This window comes from Haemaphysalis longicornis, unplaced genomic scaffold (assembly GCF_048455015.1).
Source record: "Haemaphysalis longicornis isolate Haplotype H1 unplaced genomic scaffold, Haemaphysalis longicornis Haplotype H1 scaffold_4, whole genome shotgun sequence".
Taxonomy (NCBI): Eukaryota; Metazoa; Arthropoda; class Arachnida; order Ixodida; family Ixodidae; genus Haemaphysalis; species Haemaphysalis longicornis.
This window is the reverse complement of record NW_027526361.1, coordinates 149,393,848-149,415,867: the sequence shown is the minus strand read 5'-3', so window position 1 is coordinate 149,415,867 and position 22,020 is coordinate 149,393,848. Positions and strand designations below refer to the sequence as shown.

The following is a 22,020-nucleotide window of genomic DNA, read 5'->3' as shown; positions in this document are numbered from 1 at the left end:
GAGCGCACTCCTACAGTAGCACATGCTATTCAAGAAGCAACGACACATTTCTGAACTGGACGACGTGAATATGAACACAGTTTGGGGAAGGGTACCCTGATACGGAATTCTCTACAGGCCCTTTAGGGTTCAAACAAGACCCAGACAACTACACTTTGTACATATAGCATTGAGACTGCCGGTTTCTTGTCGTCAAACCAGTGGTCCCGTAACTTTGAGAGCAATTATCATCGCACAAACACCTGGAAAATAACTCAAAGGCAACTCTCCGTCATTGGAGGAAACGAAATGTTTGAGTTGCTGCTTCCCTAGCCTTCGCCCTCCCTTCGCCCTCCCGTATCACACACTTCGTTTTATATAACCCAGGTTGAGCCGCCCTGTTAAGGGGGTCTTTTTTCAATATTGCTACCAGCTCTCCCACAGGCAAATATCTAGTTCATTTTTATTCTCTTTTAGTAAAGTGGTTAGTGTTATCGGCGTTCCTGCTATGAACAAAATAGATCAGAAAATGAAACCTTTGGGTAAAATTTGAGCAAGAACAGAAAAGTGGTTTCCAAATGAAAAATAAAAAAAAACAAATCCCGCAAACGCCTGGCAGCGTCTTTCTGACCTTTGTTATGATCCAAGGTCAAGCAAGCGCTTCATGCGGTATCGGAGCGTCAAAGCAAGCACCACCGACCACGCGTCGCTACTTCGCCAAAAATAAGAAAGGTCTCGTGGCCTTGAGATACCGGAGGGTCGGGATTGTCCGCGCAGAGAAATATTTCAAACCACTGTGTGATGGCCGAATCGTAACCACAGGAAAGCTGAATATTCACTTGCTGTTTGTTCTCACCTATTTGTGGGATTCATAATTTAAAAAAAATTACTAGAACATCGTTGGTACAGCACGTACACGTGATCCGCTTGAAGGGATATTTGAACCGTTAAGGCGCCTGTAATCACAGTGTTTTGTTTCTATGTGAGTGTGTGTGCAAGAGGTAACATTATATTTAAAGTTTTGACGTTTTGACACTTGCCCTCACTGTAAAGGCGATAATCTTTCTTGGGTTACTGAAACGCAAAAATTTTGGTCTGGCCTTCTGTCTGCCTCTCTGTCCGTCGACACGGCCTGCGGGCGACAAGATGAAATTAAGATGTTTATAAATGGTGAACCCTTCCAAACTATTGAAGTTGCTGGTGCAAACTTTGCATTTCCCCATCATTTAGAGCCAGAAACGAAAACAAAAAAACTCAAGCCCATTCGAGGCCAAATGTCAAAACTTTCCCAGTAGTCACGGTAAGCAATGATGCACAGAAGGGCTCCAGATCCCGAGCAGTAAAATCCAGAAACAAAGAACAAAACTTCCGATTGTGTTATTCTCGGCGGAATAAGAAACAAAAGATAACAAAAACCTGCGCGCCGGCCCTGCTGATAGTGCGCCAGCAGTGCGAAGGAGGTATTATCGAACCGTGTTTATTAAATTTCCGTTGAATTTATCGCGAGAATAACAAAGCGGGAGGGGTCGAGCGGGAGGGCTCTTAGCGGAGAGCCGCGAACGGGTAACGTCGAACGGGCGGCCGACGGCTATCGTCTTTCAGGGGCTGTACAGCAAGAAGACACGAGGCCAAATATTTAGGCTTAGGATTTTGGATTGTTCATGCACCATCAGGACAAACTTTCTTGCCATAGTAGATAAAAGAGTTTGTACCTTTTGATTCTCTTCTGACACCTGTTGGCAATGTAGCCACAGTTTATAATTGACGTAAACCTATGCCCATGGTTCAAAAAATGTACGACGCCGTACGATGGATTATTACTACGCACTGCCACTGGACTGTGTATTGTTTACTTAGGTACGTTCACTGCTTCCGTCATTATCCAGGAATGCTGTAAATTATTAGCTTTATTGTCCGCCATTTATGCTCCACCGACGTATTATCCTTTACCGACGTCTTATTATCCTATTATCCCGACGTATCCTTTCACAAGATAGAGCAGATTCTGATTGCGCTTCTGCATAAGTGGAACAGTTTCCGCTCTTCTAACCACCTTTTTAAAACAGCGCTCAAAATTTCTTTGGGAAACGTGTTCCCCGTGAAGATGTGAACATTCACCCCCAGTCTGTTTTACCCGTGCGAGTGTCGTATCATACGTTTGCTGGAACATATGTAATTTTTAGGCCTTCCGATTGCTTCACCGAGGCTGATGTCTTCTGTTGCATTCTCCGTGCCTACTGTTCATGATGGGAGCACCCACTTATCGGTGCTAACCTACAATGGAACATGTGTGACTTGCCCTATATAGACTGGATGCGTCGCGTTGACCGTGAGGATGGTGTGGCCGGGATCGATGTCCTACAAGATCTAGACGGCGTAACAGTAAACTGACTCTGGTTCCACAGCGACGACATTGCGGCTATTATCACAGGTCTTCAACTAAGCTGTCTACGCCAACCTGTCTCGTTCCCGTAGAAATTACCTGCCTCCAGCAGTTCAGAAGTTTCGACCTGCCGTCATTTGGTACGCACTTGTTTAGAGAATATCAAATCCCTTATAGACAAGACGGCTCCTCGCTTTAGCCGGGGGCAAGTTGTAAGGAGGAATGTAGCCAAAGGCACAAATATTGCCAGGGTAAAGAAGTAGATTTGGCGAGGGCCACAAAATTTCCAAACTAGATCTGTACGGACGCAAATGACTAGAATCATTAAACTTATTGTTACCTGGACTAATGACGATGCATAACATATTACACTACCCCGTTTCTTGTTCTGGTTGCTTTCCAAGCGCTTTCGTTCTGGTCCTCTGAACTTAGAATAAACCTTTTTACACACCAGCTTTCTTTCGGTTATCATCTTCAGTTATATATTTTGATTTTCTTCTCTCGATACGAGAGAAGAAAATTCACTTTTAAGGCGAAGTTCTCCTCACTTCTTGCCCCAGAGTTTTAGGGGGCTGCAGATTTTTGGGTTTAAACACCACTATATTGATTGTAACCCAGGATAACGCTAGCTGGCCGTCGGGAAAGGGGGGGCGGGTCCGAAAAGAGGCACTCGGGGGGCGCCGGCGAAGATACAGCTGTCAAGGTTAGCTTCCCCGGTCAGCGTCGTAGTGGTCGCCGTAGGCGGCGACTTGTATACGGTTCCGTGGTTACCCGTTACCCACCTATTGAGCTGCTACCTTCTGTACAGCTGAAATGCATAAAAATTGAAATGCTTGCTTTTTGTCGAACAAAGCGTCTACACAGACAACTCAAACCCACACCTAAAACATAATAAGGCGATGCACTGGAGCAATTTTAGTACTCTCCGAAGATGCATTTCTCAACCGGAAACCTGCAAGGCCGAATTTTTATCCAGCTGCTTCGGTTCATGAGACACGTAGCGAAGTAGTCACAGGGCGAGTTCATTTGGTGGTGGCGATCGCCCGCGTCCTTCTTGAGAATGTCGTCAGAAAGCTTGTTGGTGCGGGATAGACGACAAAAAATGTATGGGTGCCGCAAGGGATCGCGAACCAGGGCCGTAGCTAGGACGATTGTCATCCCTTTTATAGGCGTTGTAGCCACGTCTTTCGTATTGTCAGCGCCGCCAGCGGCAACAGTAGAAGTGAGCACAAATACCAAAATAGTAGCAGACCGACCGGGAAGTGCGGTGGTGTCAGCAAGACGGTCGTCGCGCGAAGTTGGATAGTTCGAGTGCGGAATCGAAACCGCAATAACAGACGGCACAAATGCAGTGTCACTGGCTGTACAGTTCAACTGTCACTGGTGCCTACGATAAGAATGCTCGCCGTTTGACATAAAAATATAATGGGGAGGTAACAGGTGTTGGCACGGCTGGCGGTAACGGCTTGATAAAAGGAGCCAACGCCCCATCAACTGTTTCCCGAAGCCCAAGTGCGCAACGCGGCGACCAATAATGGTAGCTAATTTTTGATGGGTTATTGCAGAGCTCTTAAACTATACACAAATCATCGTGCGGAGCTGTCCAGTTAAGAACACGTTACGACGACATGGGCAAGTGCTTGGGCTTGTTTGTCTACATTATGGGCTGAGACCGCAAACTTCTTGATGTCTTTCATAATGGCTAGATCATCGTCAAGTGGTACACAATAACTCTTGCCTGCTGTCAACACATGGTTTCTAACTGGAGGCGTGTCGTGGTAACCGGAAACGTATGGAGATCGTAGTTTTACGGCAACTCTCGTTAAACAAATTGCACCAAGATGGTGCACTCCAGTACGTGAGTGAGTGAGTGAAAAGTGTTTTATTGTGACGGTGAAGTGGGAGCGGTTCCCTATTCCAAGCACTCATGTGATGAGCAGGCAGCCTTCGCTCTAGGGGCCAAAAGTGTCTGGACATCCAGATCGCGGCTAGTCACCAGATTCTCCCACAGCAAAGGGGTGGGAAGGTGGGATGGAAGAGGGGGGCGAGTGGGCTTTTACTTGCACGCTAATATGATATGAGGAGGAGTGCCGGGTTGTAAACAGAACTTGCGTTGGGAACATACGAAGGAGGCAGAAGGGCTGAAGAAAGGTATTCCTACCCATAAGAAGTGTTATGTACGCAGGTATAAACGATGCTCAGCGGTCACAGTTTGATGATAAATGACACGGGCTCCCACGGGGGCCCGGGGGGGGGAGGGGGGGGGGGGTTGCAGAAAGTGGCAACCGATGGCAAGCGCTATGCGAACGCAAGAAAATTCAACCGAATTCGGCATCCGGAGAAAGGTAAATTAAGTAATCTCGCTACCTTTTTATCCGCATATTATGTCACAATCCTGAAATCTATTGTCCTGCAACTGCATTGGCACCATTTGCAAGCAAAAACGAATTGGATATATCAACCGGCTGTGTGGTTATGGAGGAATATGTAAAAATACACCGTTTACCTGAAATCCCGATTGCCTGTATGAAGTGCGTGTAGTAAAGATATCTTATAGAACATTGCTTGGGTACCTGAGTAAGCTACTTATCTCAACAAAAACTAGTTCAATATCTCAAATGGCGTGTGATAAAAATATCTAAAAACGATTCATCCTCTTTTCTCTCTCTGCGTGGTGTAATTTCTAAAATTTTTAGCAAGATTGAGCTACAACCCTATAATCATGGCGTGCTCATAAAATTTGAAGTCGTTTGAACCAGCAGTTTGGCTAGACGTAAACATGTTAGGGCTTCTAGTCTCGTCAGGAGTGTCATTTGTAAATAAAAAAAATTACCCGCACCTCCCCGAGGGGGATCGTGAGGATGCAGAGCATCTTTGTTGCTATACCGGCGTTAATTGCGTTGTTAATTACGGTATTACGTTGTGGGGTGTTGTTACGATTCGTTGGCGTCCATTTCAGCGCATCGCTACGTACATCAAACCGAAGAACGATGAAGAACTGAGCGACCGGCGCACGCATGGGCTTATAAAGCAACTCCCGTGGAGAGGAGCATGAGAGAGAGCGCGCACCCGGAGGGAGAAGCGCGCCAACCCGAAGACGACGCGAAGAGGAGGAGGGGAGAGGAGGTGCGAGCGCGCGCTAGCAGCTGGAGTGGAGAGGAGGATGAGAGAGGGCGCGCGCATGCGCGCTTATCACAGCTGGCGTGGGCGGAGCTTCGGAGGGGAGGAGGAGCGCGCTCCAGCGCACAGATGGCATGAAGAGGGGAAGGGGAGAGGAGGGTGTGAGCGCGCGTTATCGAGCAGCTGTCGGAGGAGCAGCGCGGACGGACGCCGCACGGCCGTCGACGCAAGACAGGCCCCCGCTATAAGATGCTCTGCATCTAAAAGTGGCCCTATTGTCAGCGTCGCAGGCCGAAATCCTAAACATTGGGTTTCTTCATTTGTATAAGTAACATACGTTAGCAAAAGCTAATTGGAAAAATCAATGAGTGATAGATAATTGGAGAATCGTTAGGAACACCCATTGTGTTCCGAAATGCGGAAACAGCTCGATAGTATTGGTTAGGACGGAATCATAAAACTACTTTTAAAGCAAAGCTTTTTACCTCTACCCACCAAGGGTTTTTTCGCGACCGTTGGTGTCAACAGAAAACTACCGCGAACAAATAAAAGAATTTACTGGCGTCGCCAGGAATCAAACCTGTAACTAATAGAGTACCACAGCGAGAGCCCGTCGTCTTACCGATTTAGCTACGAGCACCCCCCCCCCCTTTTTTTTTATTTAATACCGATTTAGCTACGAGCCCACGCGGGGACGGGGAAGGCAGGTGGTGCATTCACCGAGCTCATCTAAGGGTTTATCCCCTGCATTCTCGCTGATAGCGTCATGCGACCTCTCGCGCCGACGTGCGCTCCGCCCACGGCACGTCTAGAGGCTCTGCGCGCGCCTTGCGGGTGTGATAGAAATTACAAAAGTTGAAGGACGCTCACACCAACTGAAGGCCTCTCACTTCTAGTTCACCCACGTCCTAAAGCCTGTGACCTCCAGTGCTCACGTAAAAAATCACAGCTCCTTGTCGCCCGCCGTCACACCAAATGACACATAAAGAACACATTCAACTACCCCTTGATCCCCAGCACAGAATGTAACTCCCCTTGATGTACTCCCGGACTCTTGTCGACAAAAATTAACGATTCTCCCTTTGCTTAAAAATATCAACCCCTCACACGACGGGGGTAGCCGACAAGGACGGGCTCAAGCGCTAAAACCCATCCTCGGTGGGGATCATGAAGCTGTCTACACAGACGCCTCCCAACATCGACAGCACTAGTACGTCATCATCGTGGCTACCTCCATAACCAACCTCCTTGCTTGTGTTGCACTCAATACCGAGGGCATGACGGCAGCAGAAGAGGCAGCCATCGCCTTGGCACTTGCTCAACCAGGAGTACGTAAGGTAGTAACCGATTCCAAACAAGCCTACCAGAATTACCAGTCGGGATTGGTGTCCCGACCTGCACTGCGTGTACTTAAAAACCAACTCCCCACATGGTTGCTTTCAGCTCATCTGGAAACCCGCTCAGGCTTTCATGAAGGGCAACGAATACGCCCACCAAGCATGCACTTTTACTCCCCGTGCTACGGAGCTGCACGAGGACAGTAACCCGCTTGTCTCGTTCAAGGACACAACACAGCATTATCGCCTTCTGAGAGAGACACTACTTTCGCCTTACCCTGACCTTTGCATAGATCAACAAACTACCCTACGGCTCATACAATCCGGCTACTTCCCACACCCTACGCGTCTTCACTTAATGCACCCAAATCACTACGACGATGAATGTAAATTTTGCTCAAAAGTAGGAACACTCTGCCAGATAATTGGGCTGTGCGACTGTAGCCCTGAGCACCCTCCTCATTTTCCGTCAACTACCGAACAAGAGCCATTGGAGATGCTGCTGTCCATCCCCTCTCTGCCTACCCAGCTTCAGCTGGTGGACAGAGCACATGCGGCGCGGACTGAATATAGGCGACATTAAAGAAGGAACCACTCCCCTGGGCCCCACTCTGGGCGGTCCAGAAATATTAATAGAACTATTTCCTCCTCCTCCTACTTCTGCTCCCGCTTCATCTCTGCCGCCTATCTCGTCGCCTCCGCCCACCACGGCAGAGACAGAGAATTGAGATCGTCTAACACCGGGTTTTTAAAACATTTTGCACTCATGTGCTACACCAATACAATTCAACCAAGCACCGTTCATGCATCATGCATTAATTTAACATTACCAGGAATATCTCTTCGAAGTAATAAAGCGTGTGGTTAAGTGCAGTTCACTTCTCTCTGGATTCACTATATGCAGAGCTTCGTGAGTGAGTCCCATGAGTGATGTTTGTGGGTGCCCGTTACAGCTTTGCTTTCCAACCACATTCACAGGTTGGGTTGGCGCCAATTTTGTTTTGTTTTTTGTCAGGTTCAATAAGGAAAACCCAATAAACTTCTTCCATTGCTTTTCCACTCCCCATATGGGACTGTCTCAATTAGGCAGCTAACAATATCTTGTGACCTACAAAACTAACATGGATTAACTTTTGCTTTATAGGTTACGCTCGCGAACTGTTGTTTGTAAACTTTGCGTTCGTTCACAAAAAAAGCACTGCGGTTATAAAGAAAAATGCCAGTGCAGCTCCTACAAAAGGTTTTTCTGCACTCACCTCCTATGGCGAACACCCCAACAATTACGGAGTGCGCGGTGCTTTCCGATTCGATGCGGTCTGTGACAAGGTATGGCAGAAGTATCCCAATAGGAGCGAATGTGAACACGATAGTCACTAAAGACACTGAAAGAGAGAGGAGAATACATATGCACTTCATCATCATCATCATCACCAGCCTATCTACGCCCACTGCAGGGCAAAGGCCTCTCCCATTATTCTCCAATTACCTCGGTCCTGTGCCAACTGTGACCAATGTATCCCCGCAAACTTCTTGATCTCATCTGCCCATCTAACTTTCTGCCGTCCCCTGCAACGCTTGCCTTCTCTAGGGATCCAGTCTGTTACTCTTAATAACCAGCGGTTATCTTGCCTTCGCATTACATGCCCTGCCCACGTCCATTTCTTCTTCTTAATTTCTACTAATATGTCTTCAACGCCAGTTTGCTCCCTGACCCACTCCGCTCTCTTCTTGTCCCTTAATGTTACACCTATCATTTTCCGCTCCATTGCCCGCTGAGTCGTTCTCAATTTAAGTTGAACCCTCTTAGTGAGCCTCCAAGTTTCTGCCCCATAGGTGAGTACCGGTAAGATGCAGCTGTCATACACTTTCTTCTTCAGCGTCAATGGTAGGCTGCCATTCATTATCTGAGAATGTCTGCCATATGCACCCCACCCCATTCTGATCCTTCTAATTATCTCTGCCTCATGGTTGGGGTCTGGGGTCACAACTTGGCCTAAGTAGATATATTCGCTTACCACTTCCACTGCCTCGCCACCTATCTCAAACTGCTGTGCTGTCCCGAGGTTATTGATCATTACTTTAGTTTTCTGCATATTAATTTTCAGGCCCACGGTTCTACCCTGTTCGCCCAGTGCGGAAAGCATGCTTTGCAATTCGTCCCCCGAGTTACTTAGCAAGGCAACGTCATCAGCAAATCTGAGGTTACTGAGGTATTCTCCATTAACCCTTACTCCCACCTGCTCCCAATCCAACGTTCTGAATACTTCTTGTAAGCATGCTGTGAATAACATTGGAGAGATTGTGTCTCCTTGTCTGACACCCTTCCTTATAGGTATTTTACTGCTCTCCTTATGGAGGATGATGGTAGCTGTAGACCCATTGTAGATATCCTCTAGTATTCTTACATAATGCTCATCTACCCCATGGTTCCGTAATGCCTGAAGGTTTCGACCGAGTCAAATGCTTTCTCATAATCTATGAAGGCATATGCACTTAGTGGTAGTAAACGTTTATTGAAGCAAAATTGAAAAGGAAAACGTGGTGTTCAATAGTCCATAGTCCGGCATGCCTCTTTACCGGGCTGACTCAATAGCCCCAGAAACCAAGGCCCTCTGGCTGGCCGGGTCCGGGCTGGTCAGCTCAGTCGCCTACTGCTCCGGGGTGAGGAACGGGGGGGGGGGGTTAGGTTAGTGGGGATAGGAGTAGGCTAGGTGGAGTGTGGTGAGTGGGGTGTCACAATGTTGGCATTTACGGGGGTCGATAGTGGGTGCGATGTGGTGAGGATGACATGATTGTAAAAGGTACCGGTCTGAAGGTGACGGTAGATTATGGCTTTCTGGTTGGCAAGGAAGTGGTGTGGAAGGGGGTAGACCCGGCGGGTAAGGGTGTAGTGGGACAGAAGGTCATTGTACGTATTATCGATAGGAATTTTGAGGAGGACATGGTCGTTCTTGCGGGTTGATGGGATCACTTAGAAACAAAAATTTCAGTAGAAACATGTGTCCCTGGAAAGGACATCACTCTGGCAAGAATGCGACCAATTGTTGGCATCTCCTTGACAAAAATTTAAATGACCCAATTTACCTATAGCCAACATCATTAGGTCAGCAACAATCAAGAAGCAGCACCAAACAATTACAAAGGTCAGTCGTCTGGGGACGAGGGTTGCAAGTAAAAGGGATGGACTGAAGGATCAGGCCACCCTGACGCTGGCGCAGACTTTAGAAACTAGGACGATGTCCGGCACGACCTATTTGGGGCTGAAGAATAGTGAGAACAAAATGCTCCGTGAGCTCATCCGGATAACGTATAAACGCGCTTTGTGTTTTCCGTTGACGTCATTGACTGAGACACTGCTCCCGCAGGAACTCGGCAACTCTTAAGAGGAGCACGCGGGGGCGGGGAGGTAAGGGAGACCTAAAACTCACCGGGGAAGGCGAGGGGCCACCATGAGGAGGCGTAACTACGCTGACACAATAGAATCGGAGGGCGAAAAGAAAGGGATCCCGCCACTCCTGAGAGAACCAATCGAGATCACGTTTATCGCTCATTTCGTGGTATAGCTGCGACCTTGATGAGTTCTCTAGAATACTACAGGGGACGAGGTGTTCGTACAGGGGAGGTTTTTGAGAGGGCGTACGGCAAGTACCAAGATGCCAGGTTCATGGATGTGGCTATGCAACCGAGAAGAAAAGGCATGTGGTTAGGGTTGTCAACCGAGATTGGAAAGATTTGTTTGCGGCGACTATAAAGACGGCCGACACGGACTGACGGGAAGAGATTGCGCTGGTGGCTACGTTTGCTGGGAGCGTGTCGTCTCGTACATACTCCCCCTCAGTGAGACTGCGGTAACTCTGAGAAGGGGCGCCTGTTGATGGAAGCGTTTAATATCCTCCGTAAGATCGGGCACCCACCAGAAATCTGCATCATCTTGACGCAAGGACTAATCTCTTGCGGGGTACGCGGCGGCGCACGCCTTGGCACGAGAACCCGCTCTCCGGGCGTCCACACCGGCCGACCGCGCCCTGATTGCAATGCCCAGAAAGTATTGGAATACTGATTACGGAGCACTAGCAATTGAACAGGAGGAGGTGTCCATCACCGAACCGCAAAATAAATAGAGGGCAAGTGATCCTGTACAGGAAACTATAAACAACCGCGTTCCTGCATGGAACCTCATTGCCTACGATGTACCCAACAAGGTACGACTTGAAATGCAAGTACTGCTTCGTGCGGGCCACCCTATAACACAATATTTTGCAGTGCGCGGGCACCAACGTACTGCCCATTGTCCAAATAAAGCGAGGGGCAAGGGGAGGCCCAAATCTCCAGCCCGGAGCTTGAGGGCCAGTCTGGCTTGTGCAAAGGGGAGACAGACGCCCCGGGCCCATGGAATACCAAACTAGGGACATCCCCCACTCATGACGTAAAAATACTGGCCCCGCTTGCACTACTGGTAAAAGGATGAAGAAACAGGAAACCTGGCCGCCCCTCTCTCTTAGCCGGAGACCCGGCTGTTGCATCTTCCATTTATTTCCGAACTTGCCGCTTAAAGTCCTTCAATCCAGACAAGACCAGATTGCTTCGTCAGAAGATTTTCACATCTCTCTCAAAATGTACCACGTTGGCACTTGCTAGAACCTGGGGCCAAAGCCTAAGCCAAGGCTCATGCTACGAACCCACAGGAAATGCTGTGCGCCCGGAATGTGATACCTCAATCCGGCAGACGCCTACGTCAACACAAAGGACCGAGGTTTGATTCCGACCTCGGGAAGCGTTTTTTTCTTTCCAAGTGGCTGCACATGTTATTGCACCCCGCCGCTGCTAACCCGTAGCCTACGGCTTTTGGAGTGGTCGAAAGGTTCTTGGTATACCGGTCCTTGGTTCAGTTCCCGGCACCATCCTAAACATTTTTTTTTGAGGATAGGAGCATTTTTGGTGCTGCAGACAGACAAAGCTTGGCCTAAACGGCTATGCTCTTAAAACGGGTGCTTTAATATGGTTCTGTAATTAGTTTATTACTGCTACCATTACTTCCCGTTGTAATTCCTGGTGTTGGAGGAGCTGCGCTTCCGCTGAGTGACCAAGGGAGCACCCGGAAAACTGGTTCTCTATTTTCTGTATGGTTAGTCAGATGATATCACTTGTCAATTCTGAAATAAATGCTTTGCAACCTCCGGCAGAAGCTTGGTTGAGAGTTTGGTGCTAGCGTGGTAACGTTCACCATGGACGTAGCACTACTGACAGCAGTTCCATTCCCGTACTTGCCCTACTGTCGCGCAATCGCCTATGAATGTGTTACGAAGTTTCGGGGAAATCCATTCGTAGTAGTCAGTTTACAAATCCCTTCGATAAGCATAAATATTATCCGACATCATCAGTAGCAGCCTATTTTGTTCCGCAAAGGATACAACTCTCCCCATTCGCTTCCGTCCTGAGCCCTCCCAATATATTCATTGTATCCAAGTTTTCTTATCGCATCCATCCACAGTGCTACCAGTATTGCCATGGTTCTGGTCTACCTGTATCATGTCCAGTGCCCCGTAGGCCCACTAATCGTCCGTTCTCTACCTCACAAGTCGAGCGCTACTACGTTTTTTCTCTTGAAGTGACCTACAACGTCTTCGAAACGGGATATCTACACGGTAATTTTATCATTCTTCTTAATGGCATCTTCGACTGAGCTAAGGTTTCAGTGAACCTAGTAAATCCCGATGTTAGCGCTTGGTAGAAGTGAATAATTTTAGAGGAAGGAGGAAGAAGCCTTCAGCAGTATCAAAGCATTTTGAAGAAGAAACGCATGGGGTCAAGCCCACTCACCGAGCACTGCTATCGCAAACGAAAACAATCAACAGGTCCGATGCACCTGTGCTTACGCAATAAGGGAATGCCTATTCAGGCTTCTGCATATACTGGCTCCTCATACAAACAGCAGCACAGGCTTAATACAAACACCGGGATCTGCAGCCAATGCACGGGAGCTCCGTGGCCAGCGTCGAGAGCCGCATTTTGAGAATATTTGCCTTCTCTGTTTCGTTAGGCCAACACTACAGTCAAACCCGGCTATAACAAACCCGGATAGAGCGAATTATGCTATATATCAAACAAAAATATTTCAGTTACAGAAATACATGGGGACAATATTCCTTATAACGAAGTTCACATCCGATATATCGAACTCTGCGCGCCTAGAATGGCTGCCGAAATGCATGGTCTCGAAGCGGCGATTGAGATGTGGATTGGCCACGACCACGGAGCAAGAGCCGCGACTGAGACATTGCGCCTCGCACGGAGTGACGTGATGCCCGACACTTTCCGTAACTGTTTCCGACGCGCGGGACTCACGATGGAACCCGCAAATTCCGCGAGTCCGGACCAAGACAGCAGCATCGGTGAACTGTAGGAAGAGCTCGCCAGCGATGATGTCGCGAGTGAAAGCCGTCCGACGCTTACAATGAAGCGCTTTCAGCAGTCGATGTGCTCCGCCAATGCTTTTTTAGATTTTGGAGGACGCGGACTCGAACTGGTACAAACAATGTTTCGTGTAGAGAATGCTATGCTAGTTGAAGCCGCAAAAATGAAAGTGAAAACAAAAATCACCGCTTTTTTGCAAAGTAGGCAGCTAAGGCGGAAAGTAGCTTTATTATTTGCAATAAATGGATTATTTGGTGTATGGTAATGGCTAATTTACTGTGTTCGTTTCTGCATGCGGGGATGGCGGAGTTGGGAGGGTGGTGGGTGGCTCCCACGGATTGCGCACTCGTAAAATAGGTTCGTTATAAGCGGGTTCGGCTATATCAAACTATTGGATATATCGAACTAATCGCAGTGCATATTTCAGTTCGCTATAAACGGGTTTGACTGAATATCTGGTAGCCAAAACGTTAACATTGAGCACTTAACAATTTATAACGGGTTTTATTACCTTTTTCCTCCTAATACAGTGACTATGCTACTTTCTTTTCAATAGAATCAGTATATTTATGTGCATTTTCACAGTGCTTTTTGAGTACCTTGCATGCCAAAAGATTTCAAATCTGCCTTGCACCACGTGAGTTAGATAAGGACTCACAACCAGTTCGAGATAGGTACACTCACCAAACTCTTCTAGCCTTTTATTGCCTGGGATGAAGGAAGGGTTTGTTCCTGTCTTTTTACCATTGATTTCAACTGTCACGCATATGTTTTAATCATAAAACCAATATTTCTGCTCCGTTTCCTGAGGAACCGTTGCGAGTTTGTCGCCTAATCACTTGCACAGTACGACGTCGCATGAACATATCGAGTGGCTCAAACATGCCCTTTTCATTTCTATTCGTGAACTTCGCCAACTGAGCTTTGCAAATACTGCCGTGCCATATACTGTAAATCATTTTGGTAAGGTGGTATCTCCTTTTCTTCCGGCTCGCCAATACGGAACTTCGTATTCTTATGAAGCATTAGAGTTCGTCTATATTCGCTTATACGTCATCTAGTGCCCCTCTTGCAGCCGCCGCTATTCATGCTATTATTTTATTAGCAGGGCTGGCGTAGGTTAAGCCTTTCCGCCCACCTGCTGTCGGTCCTGCGTCAGGCAAGAATTGGAGCCCGATCCAAGACCCGCCGGCGGCCTTTACCGGTGCCCCTGGGAACTGCCTCACTGGAGGTTGCCAGAGGCACCGATAGAGGGCCCGCTGCTCTCGTAGGAGACGATTGCTCTTCCAGCCTCCAGGGGATAGAGATAGGAGAAGGCCTCGCGCCGCTGAGGTTTAGCTCTCGATTTCCTTGCGCAAATAGTGGAACGTGCGCGTCGAAGGTGGCACCGGTCTCGGGCGAGCGCCCGTTTACGTTCGAGCGTACACGATAGAAAGAATCTCCGCTGTTTCAGAAGATTTGAGGCTGAGTAGAGCAGGGTTTAATTTATCCAAGTTAAAATGCTTTACGTGCTGTAGCTACACCTTGTCTAGTGCCCGCGCAGTAGTGGAGGGCTTTGGAATATTTTTTTAACCACCCGAAGTTCTTCAACGTGAGCCATAATTTTCACAGACGGGCGCTTTTCTTTTGGCATCCATCAGAAAAGCGGCCGCCGCGGCCGTTCATTAAACCCTCGTCTTTGAACACAGCACAAAGCCTATACACTTATTCATTGTGATGGGTCTCAGGTAATATAACGCTTCCCTCCTTGCAGAGGCTATTATTTAATGAAATGCTCATCGCAATAACCAAATGCCACGTCAAAAAGTGCGTTGCACTGAACTGATTTCTTTACTACAGCAATCACTGAACAAAACTGAGGTGTCTCTAAATGGCCAGTCTGTATAGGGCTTTTTCCTTCCACCCTTTTGCACGTGCGTTCATTTTTTATAGGCTTTTCCACTGGAAATCCGGCAAGCCGGACCAATAATGTACGTACAAACTAACTAAAACACCAGAAAATTGTCCACCGGCCTCCCGTGACCCCGTGCACTATCTCAAACAAACAAGCCGCGTGTAGAGTAAACGCTTTTCACAGCACACATGCCGAGGCTTACACGTCGTCTGCAAGGCCAACTGCTGCAGGTAGATTATTGTTCCGTATATGGCTCCCATAGGAACAAGGTAGAAGACAAGGTCGAAGAGAAAGTGCGCCATGAGGTACATGCAACCTGGAACGCCGGTCATGAGCTGCAGGCCCCGGGCGCCATTGTGCGCCTCTGCGGCCGGGAAGACGACGAAGGAGGACAGAGTCATGCCCACGCTGATGGTCACGATGCATCCCCAGTACAGCCAGTTCTGGAGCACGAATCGCTGCAGCTGCCGCAGTCGCTGCTCGGTCTGATCATTGAGGACTGAAGGATAAACCAAGCCAAGGTTTTTCTCAGCTAAATCTTCCTCCGAAAACACGTACAGGGCCACGTCGGTGGTTATGGTCGAGCGCGGCTTCCCGGAGTACGTGCGCAGCAGAGCCGTGTGTGCCAAGTTATTAACGACAGGAATGCTGAACAGGCTGATCGGGTTGTACCAGGCTTCCATTCTGCGTCAGGGTAGCACATTATAGCGTTTTATTTTCCTCGCTAGCTAGTTTTATTTTTTTCGCGCAGTGTTGTGTAGCGAATGTTAAGTTTTTTTTTGCGCCAAATAATCATGTAACGTTTTTTGGAATATGATAAAGAAAACTTGCAGGTATTTTGTATATTGACAAGGAAGAACTGCGCAGAAAGCGAGCACAAAATAAGACGACTATACAGGCATGGTGCAGACTAGCAACTGGCTGTATCTTAATAAACGAACGCATTATACACAAAAATGCGTTCTACGCATGGGCGAAAACCTGGGAAATAACGAAGGAAAGGAGGAGAGCGACACAGGGAGCTAGGGGCTTGCCAGCAGGCATGCGCGATCACTTTTCAGACGTACTCCGGCGCAGTAAAAGCGTCGGCAGTTTTTTGCATGCAATACTAACGCCACAAATACCTGCGCAGATCTGTCGTCAATTAAAAAAAATCTGTAATATGGAGGAGACACATTTCACTTACTCTGTGTCGTTAAACACTCCTCCCATCGCGTACCGCGGCCCGTACACCAAGAAGTTTTCCTTCAACATCTCCAGCAGCTCCGTTTCAGGGTCGACGAGTTGGTCGACTGATATGTTTTTGCTCTCCAGGAGCGCCTCGTAGTTCACTGAGAAATTGGTAGGGTCCACTTGTCGCATGAAAGCATGGACGCCTGGCCCATAAAGGGCTTGCGCGCCAATGGGAATGCGCACCATAGTGGTATTACTGACATGGTACTCCTGTTGTCGCTCCAGGGCTATGCCGGTAAGAACAGCAACGGCCACCGGCAGGAGCCAACCGGTGAGAAAGAGCATCTTCGTGCGACTGAGGTAGGCGCAGCGCTTGCCGAGCAGAGCCACGAACTGCGTGCAACAGTCGGGTGACAGACTGGAAGGTGTCGTGCTCTGTGCAGCTGCAATGAAGGTATCATAAAGCATCACGACTTGTAAGGCACCATAACTTGCGTATAACATCCGAAACCAAGACAACAAGTTCGCACGCAAAAAGAGCAAGGATATATCTGGACATAAGAAAGCATTACTACGAGTGCATATCATAACCTCGGCAAAATTGGCATACACAAGCCTGGTGTGCTGTACAAAAATGATGGCCTGCATCGCCTACCCTGGTAGCCATTACACAAATAGTCCCGGTACTCGTTTATTGTTCTTAGTACTGCGTGTCGGTATTGTTGCGCCCTTCATTGGGAGAGCTCACGTCCTTCAACTTTATGGTGGGCGGGTTTACATTTTGTCATATATGCACGCACGGAAAAATAGCAAAACTGACTGCTTCTAAGCATATTGTAAATCACCATAGTACACTGGAAATGTATGGTCTAATATATGACATCAAAGGTATTCAAAGATTTCCTGCCGGGATCTACGAAAGGAGTTTTGGGGAAGTCATTCTTAACCACTAATAATAAAACTGGCGCAAACTAAGGCCACGGAACGTTGACAAAAAGCGTTGCAGAAGATATATAACACGATTTTTTAAACTTTGCTGGCAGTAATGATGAAGAAAGTCTTACGTATTGTGAAATGAAACTGCTAAGAACTAGGAACAATTCCACTATCTCGTCGGCCTCTTTCCCCTTCGACAGATACGTGGTAATCAGTACGCGTTCTTGAACTGCTAATAGACTCAGTATCCAAACAAATGCAAGAAGGAGGTGGGGAGACTCTTGTATTATTGAAATATTCGAGTAGTCTCCATGACGACGTCAGTTAAGACCAGTTTTATCCACGAGTCTTCCATCGACATCGACGTGCACACCAAATTCCACGTACTTGCTTTCGCTGCTTCTTTCGCTGCGAGTTTCTTCTGGGTCACCTCTGATGCCCACTCTGTATGTATCCTGAAAGAGTAGCCGATGAGACTGAGATCATTCCATGCAGCAAAAACTTAGCTAACATCATTTAAATATAAAAATTAATGCCCTTCCACTCTGTGGAGAACGGTGACCTGCAAAGCTGGACGCCGTCCATGGCGAGCACGAAACAAAACATGTTTATCATAACTTGTGACGGAGCACATTTCCTGAATGAACTTCTGACGGATCCAAGCTTTGTTCTTGCAGATAAACATTGAACTGTCTGTGTCCCTCCCACGTCGTAACCATCTTAGTATTTGTATAAGGCTGGGTTCAGACTGTTGCCGCAATTGTCATAATAACTTTAATTATGACGTCATTTCACGTTTCAGCCAAATAAACTGCGTGACATGGCATTATTTTACGTCCATATTTAACGATACGGGTTTTGCGTCGGTGATATCAACATAAGCTAACACACAAACAGAATCCGCTCTACCCCTAATGACTCCGTAAAGGTCTCATTGGGCCATTTAAGGTCAGTGTTTAAGCCTCGCACCATTACAACGGAAATGCCATCAATCAGTGCGGGCATGTAACCTATAGCTGCGCGTGCACGCCTTCCCTCCTCCCTCCCACTATTCTCAACTACGGACCTGCACACGTATAAACCGGCAACCGGTCATGTGCACGCGCTTAGAAGTGACAGACGCCGTCGGAAACATCCCCTGAAACTGAAAGCCCTCTGAGGAAGTGATATTGGCTCACGCCGGCGTTTTAAGCGGGCAATTTGCTGTTAATCCGGCAAGGATGCGCCGCAACTCGACGAGCTAAACATGAGGGATAACGGCGGCGCCAGCAGGTTTCCGTTGTTTTTGCACCCTTTCGCGCCTGTATTTGGGCCAACGCTTCGATTCTTGCTCTTCTTCCTCCAAACGAACGGAATGTATCCATCCCATAACGATTTAAAACCTGGAAGCCTTTGAGCTCTGTTCTCGCGTAATAACATCTGGCTCTCTATTTTCCTTTCCCCTCGTACGCATCTTACTTTGTGTGTAAGATGTCTGTGTAACAGATCAACCCACACCGGAACCACTCGATTGAGGAGGACGACCGACTAACAGCAGTGAGCCATGTAATTGCAACATCTAAATCTCCCACCAGCACAACCGGCATTTCATCGGTAGCGGCATGAAGCCTAGCTGTGCGTGCACGCCCCCTTTTCCTACCCTCGAACCGTGCATGCATAAACCGGCAACCAGTGATTGCGCATACTTAGGCGTGAAAGACACCGGCGAAAATGAACTGCCTTCCAAGCTGAAAAAGAAATATGGGCTCAAGACGGCGTTCCAACCGGAGAACTTTCTCTTCTGGCGGGAGGGATCCGCAGCTACTTGGCGAAGTGAATTTGAGTGGAAACGGTGAAAGCGGGTTTTGGTCGTTGTAGGGGGCAGCCCATTGGCAGCCATTACCTGAGCATCGCGAGAGCAGCGTCTGTTTATATCCGCGCAACCGCGTGAGCGAAGGCGGCAGCGGCAAAAGAAAGAAACGGAGAGGAGTGCCTAGCGAAGGGTGAAGTACATTACGACACGCGCGGCTACGGCGTCATCCAGTGGCCTTTCCCCCCCGTTTCATGTGCCGCCACCAAGGAACGCCCTCTCCCTGACACTTTCCCCAGACGCTGTTCCGTTCTCCGCTAATCCAAACCGCGTGACGTTTGCGCGGTTGGTTCAAACACGATATGCAGCAACATGTTGGCTGTTCCCTTGAGCGGGGCTAATCAGAACCACGTGACATTTGCGCGGGAGGTTCAAACACGATTTGCGACATGCTGGGCGGTGGCGGCGGCGCACTGCGAGGTAGCTGCAGAGTAGCGGGCGCCGCAGCAGGTTCGCTGATCACGCGAACACTTCCTGAGACGCAGCCGAAATGCGCCGTGACCGAGAAGGCTGCAACTCGCCCTGCGCAGAAATTTCATGTTATGGAGTGCAGTAGCCGTAGGGCCATTTTCTCCGCCCATCCGTGCTTCTGGTAATTTTTCACAAACATCTGATCACCGCACTACCGCCGTTAGCTGCCGACTGTGCAGCTTGCCAAAGGGGCATCGGTGGAGTCGAGGGGGAAAATAGTTGTGAAAGAGGTGTCAGCGGGAGTGAGGAGGAGCCCCGGAGCGGCGCCGAGTAAATCGATGACGGCGGAATGGAAACTGGGGGGCTGGGGGGGGTACACATATACGACTTTGCAGTAATAAGGGCAGAAACGGCCCCTTCTTCTTACTAGATGGCAGAATGCTTGTATGCGGGTTGCTGGTGAATTGTCAAAATATTGCGCGCCCTAAGCCGCACTCTCTAGGCACCTCAAGCATGAACCGGCCGGCAGTTTCGTGACTTTGGTGCCGCGAATGCATTGCATTCCCGGATCTTTTTGTGCTCTCAGGCGCGGAGCCCCACATGAATAAGGTACAGTTTCGACGTCAGACGTCGAAGGGACGTCAGAGCGAAAAGAATTTGAATATTCATTTGAAATGTGTCGTTTTAAACAGCAATGTATTTAAATAAACTCTTAGCTGCTAAACATAAATGTTTACGATAATCAGCAAAGGATATAGAAGAAGCAGAAAAATCAGGCGTAGTGGCTGATCGCGTATCTGTGTGCTTCAGGGGAAATGTCGCCAAATGAGAATGGTGTTACAAAACCCCTTTCTCGGAATCCCCCATTATCTAGGGAAAGCCCCGAAATTTTTCCTCAAAAGGAAAAACTCGACAGCAACCTCAAATGCAGTCGCACAGCTAGGAAAGAGAGCTATACAGTTTTCTCGCAAACTTCGTAGTCACAGAAATCTTTGTTTTGGAGTTTTCTTTCGAACAATGACAATCTTTCCGCGCACCGGCCACGTTGCTGCCGCTGGTCTTTCGGGCACCTCGTCCCCCCCTTTTTCTGCTCCCCCCAGTCTAAAACCACAACAGGAATGCCGCAAAAACTAAACAAGGAATAGTGTCGTACGACAAAAAGGTTTGTTGTAACAACATGAGTCCTGTTTTTACGACGCACCCATATTTTGTTAGAATACACATTTCTGTAGTCACGCAAAGCCAACTTTCTCAACGACAATTCTCAATTTTCTCAATTTCTGTAGTCACAACAGCACTGCCATTTACGTTACTCTTCACAATAGGCAATAACAATCAAACCGCGTGCAACTACTGATAGAACATCAGGATAACGAAAAGACAGGAATTCGGGATGACGAAACATCAAAGTCAAGACAGGAATACGAAACACGACACACCACCGGAATCCCGAGACGACAAGAATACGACAAGACGACAGTACGATACGCGAAAATACGACGAAACTAGAAAAATTTTTTCTTTCGTCTTTTTCGACTGGGTGCAAATGAAGTTTCTTCGATTGAATGGAATTACTCAGTTTCGGGATTCGGGCGCCTTCTTTATGTTTTGGGCGTGTGTCTTTTTTACGCTTTGTTTTCCGTCCAGCGTGGGACAGCTAGAGGTGACAGGTTTGGTTTAACAGCCGAGCTGCTTAAGCTTAAGTTCCATTCGTGACTTGCATCGCTCAAACTGTTGCAGGCAGAACGAGATAGAAATGTTAAAGAAAGCGATGCGAGCTGCCCCAGGAGAAGGCGGGCTAGCACTTGATGGCGGGGTATTGCAGTTGGAGTGAACAAACCTGTGTTCATTTCACCAAAAGGGGAGCGAGACAGAGAGGAGCAGATCCTTAAGGGTTGTAGCGACGATCACTGCTCTGCACTTCCGGCAGGTTTCACATTGAGGGATACTATTTTTTTATCGTGAAACTGTAACCCCATGTGTTCAGACCCGAGGGAAGAAATAAGAATGTATGCCACGTTAAAAAACTGCAGCGCTACATGACGTGCGCCCACAGCTCTCGCATCGCTTCATATATCTCTCCCGCCCCCTTCTCTCTTTTCATTTCTTTTTTCATGCCTGTTCGTCTTCCCTTTCTTTACACGAATGTATGTCGGAATTGTTTATGTTTTACTGTCTTAATTCTTGCTATGTGTGTGCTATTGTTTTGCCCCCCCCCCCTTTTATTCTTTTCATGCCTGTACGTCTTCACTTTCTTTACACGAATGTATGTCGGAATTGTTCCTGTATTACTGTCTGAATTCTTGCTATGTGTGTACTATTATTTCGCCCCCCCCCCTTATGTAATACCCCGCAAGGGGCCTTTAAGGGTACAATAAATGATGATGATGATGACGTAGGCTTAGGAGTATTATTAGGCCATGGCAAATTTTATTTTGAACACTATATGTTACGTACCGAAGCGTTAACAGTGGGGCCCACACCTATCCGCAGCCAATAGTGCCCGAAGGCAATACATACAGAC

At 48.0% G+C, this 22,020-nt stretch overlaps 1 protein-coding gene across 1 annotated transcript in view; it reads right to left on the bottom strand.

The window, feature by feature from the left end:
* The window catches only part of LOC144180044 (ATP-binding cassette sub-family A member 2-like), a 42,190-nt gene extending 26,380 nt beyond the window's left edge, over positions 1-15,810 (bottom strand). Inside the window, exon 1 of the mRNA XM_077708451.1 lies at positions 15,330-15,810. Coding sequence (XP_077564577.1) covers positions 15,330-15,810 — 481 coding nt within the window. The remainder of the gene's footprint in view (positions 1-15,329) is intronic.
* Between the last annotated feature and the right edge of the window lie 6,210 nt (positions 15,811-22,020).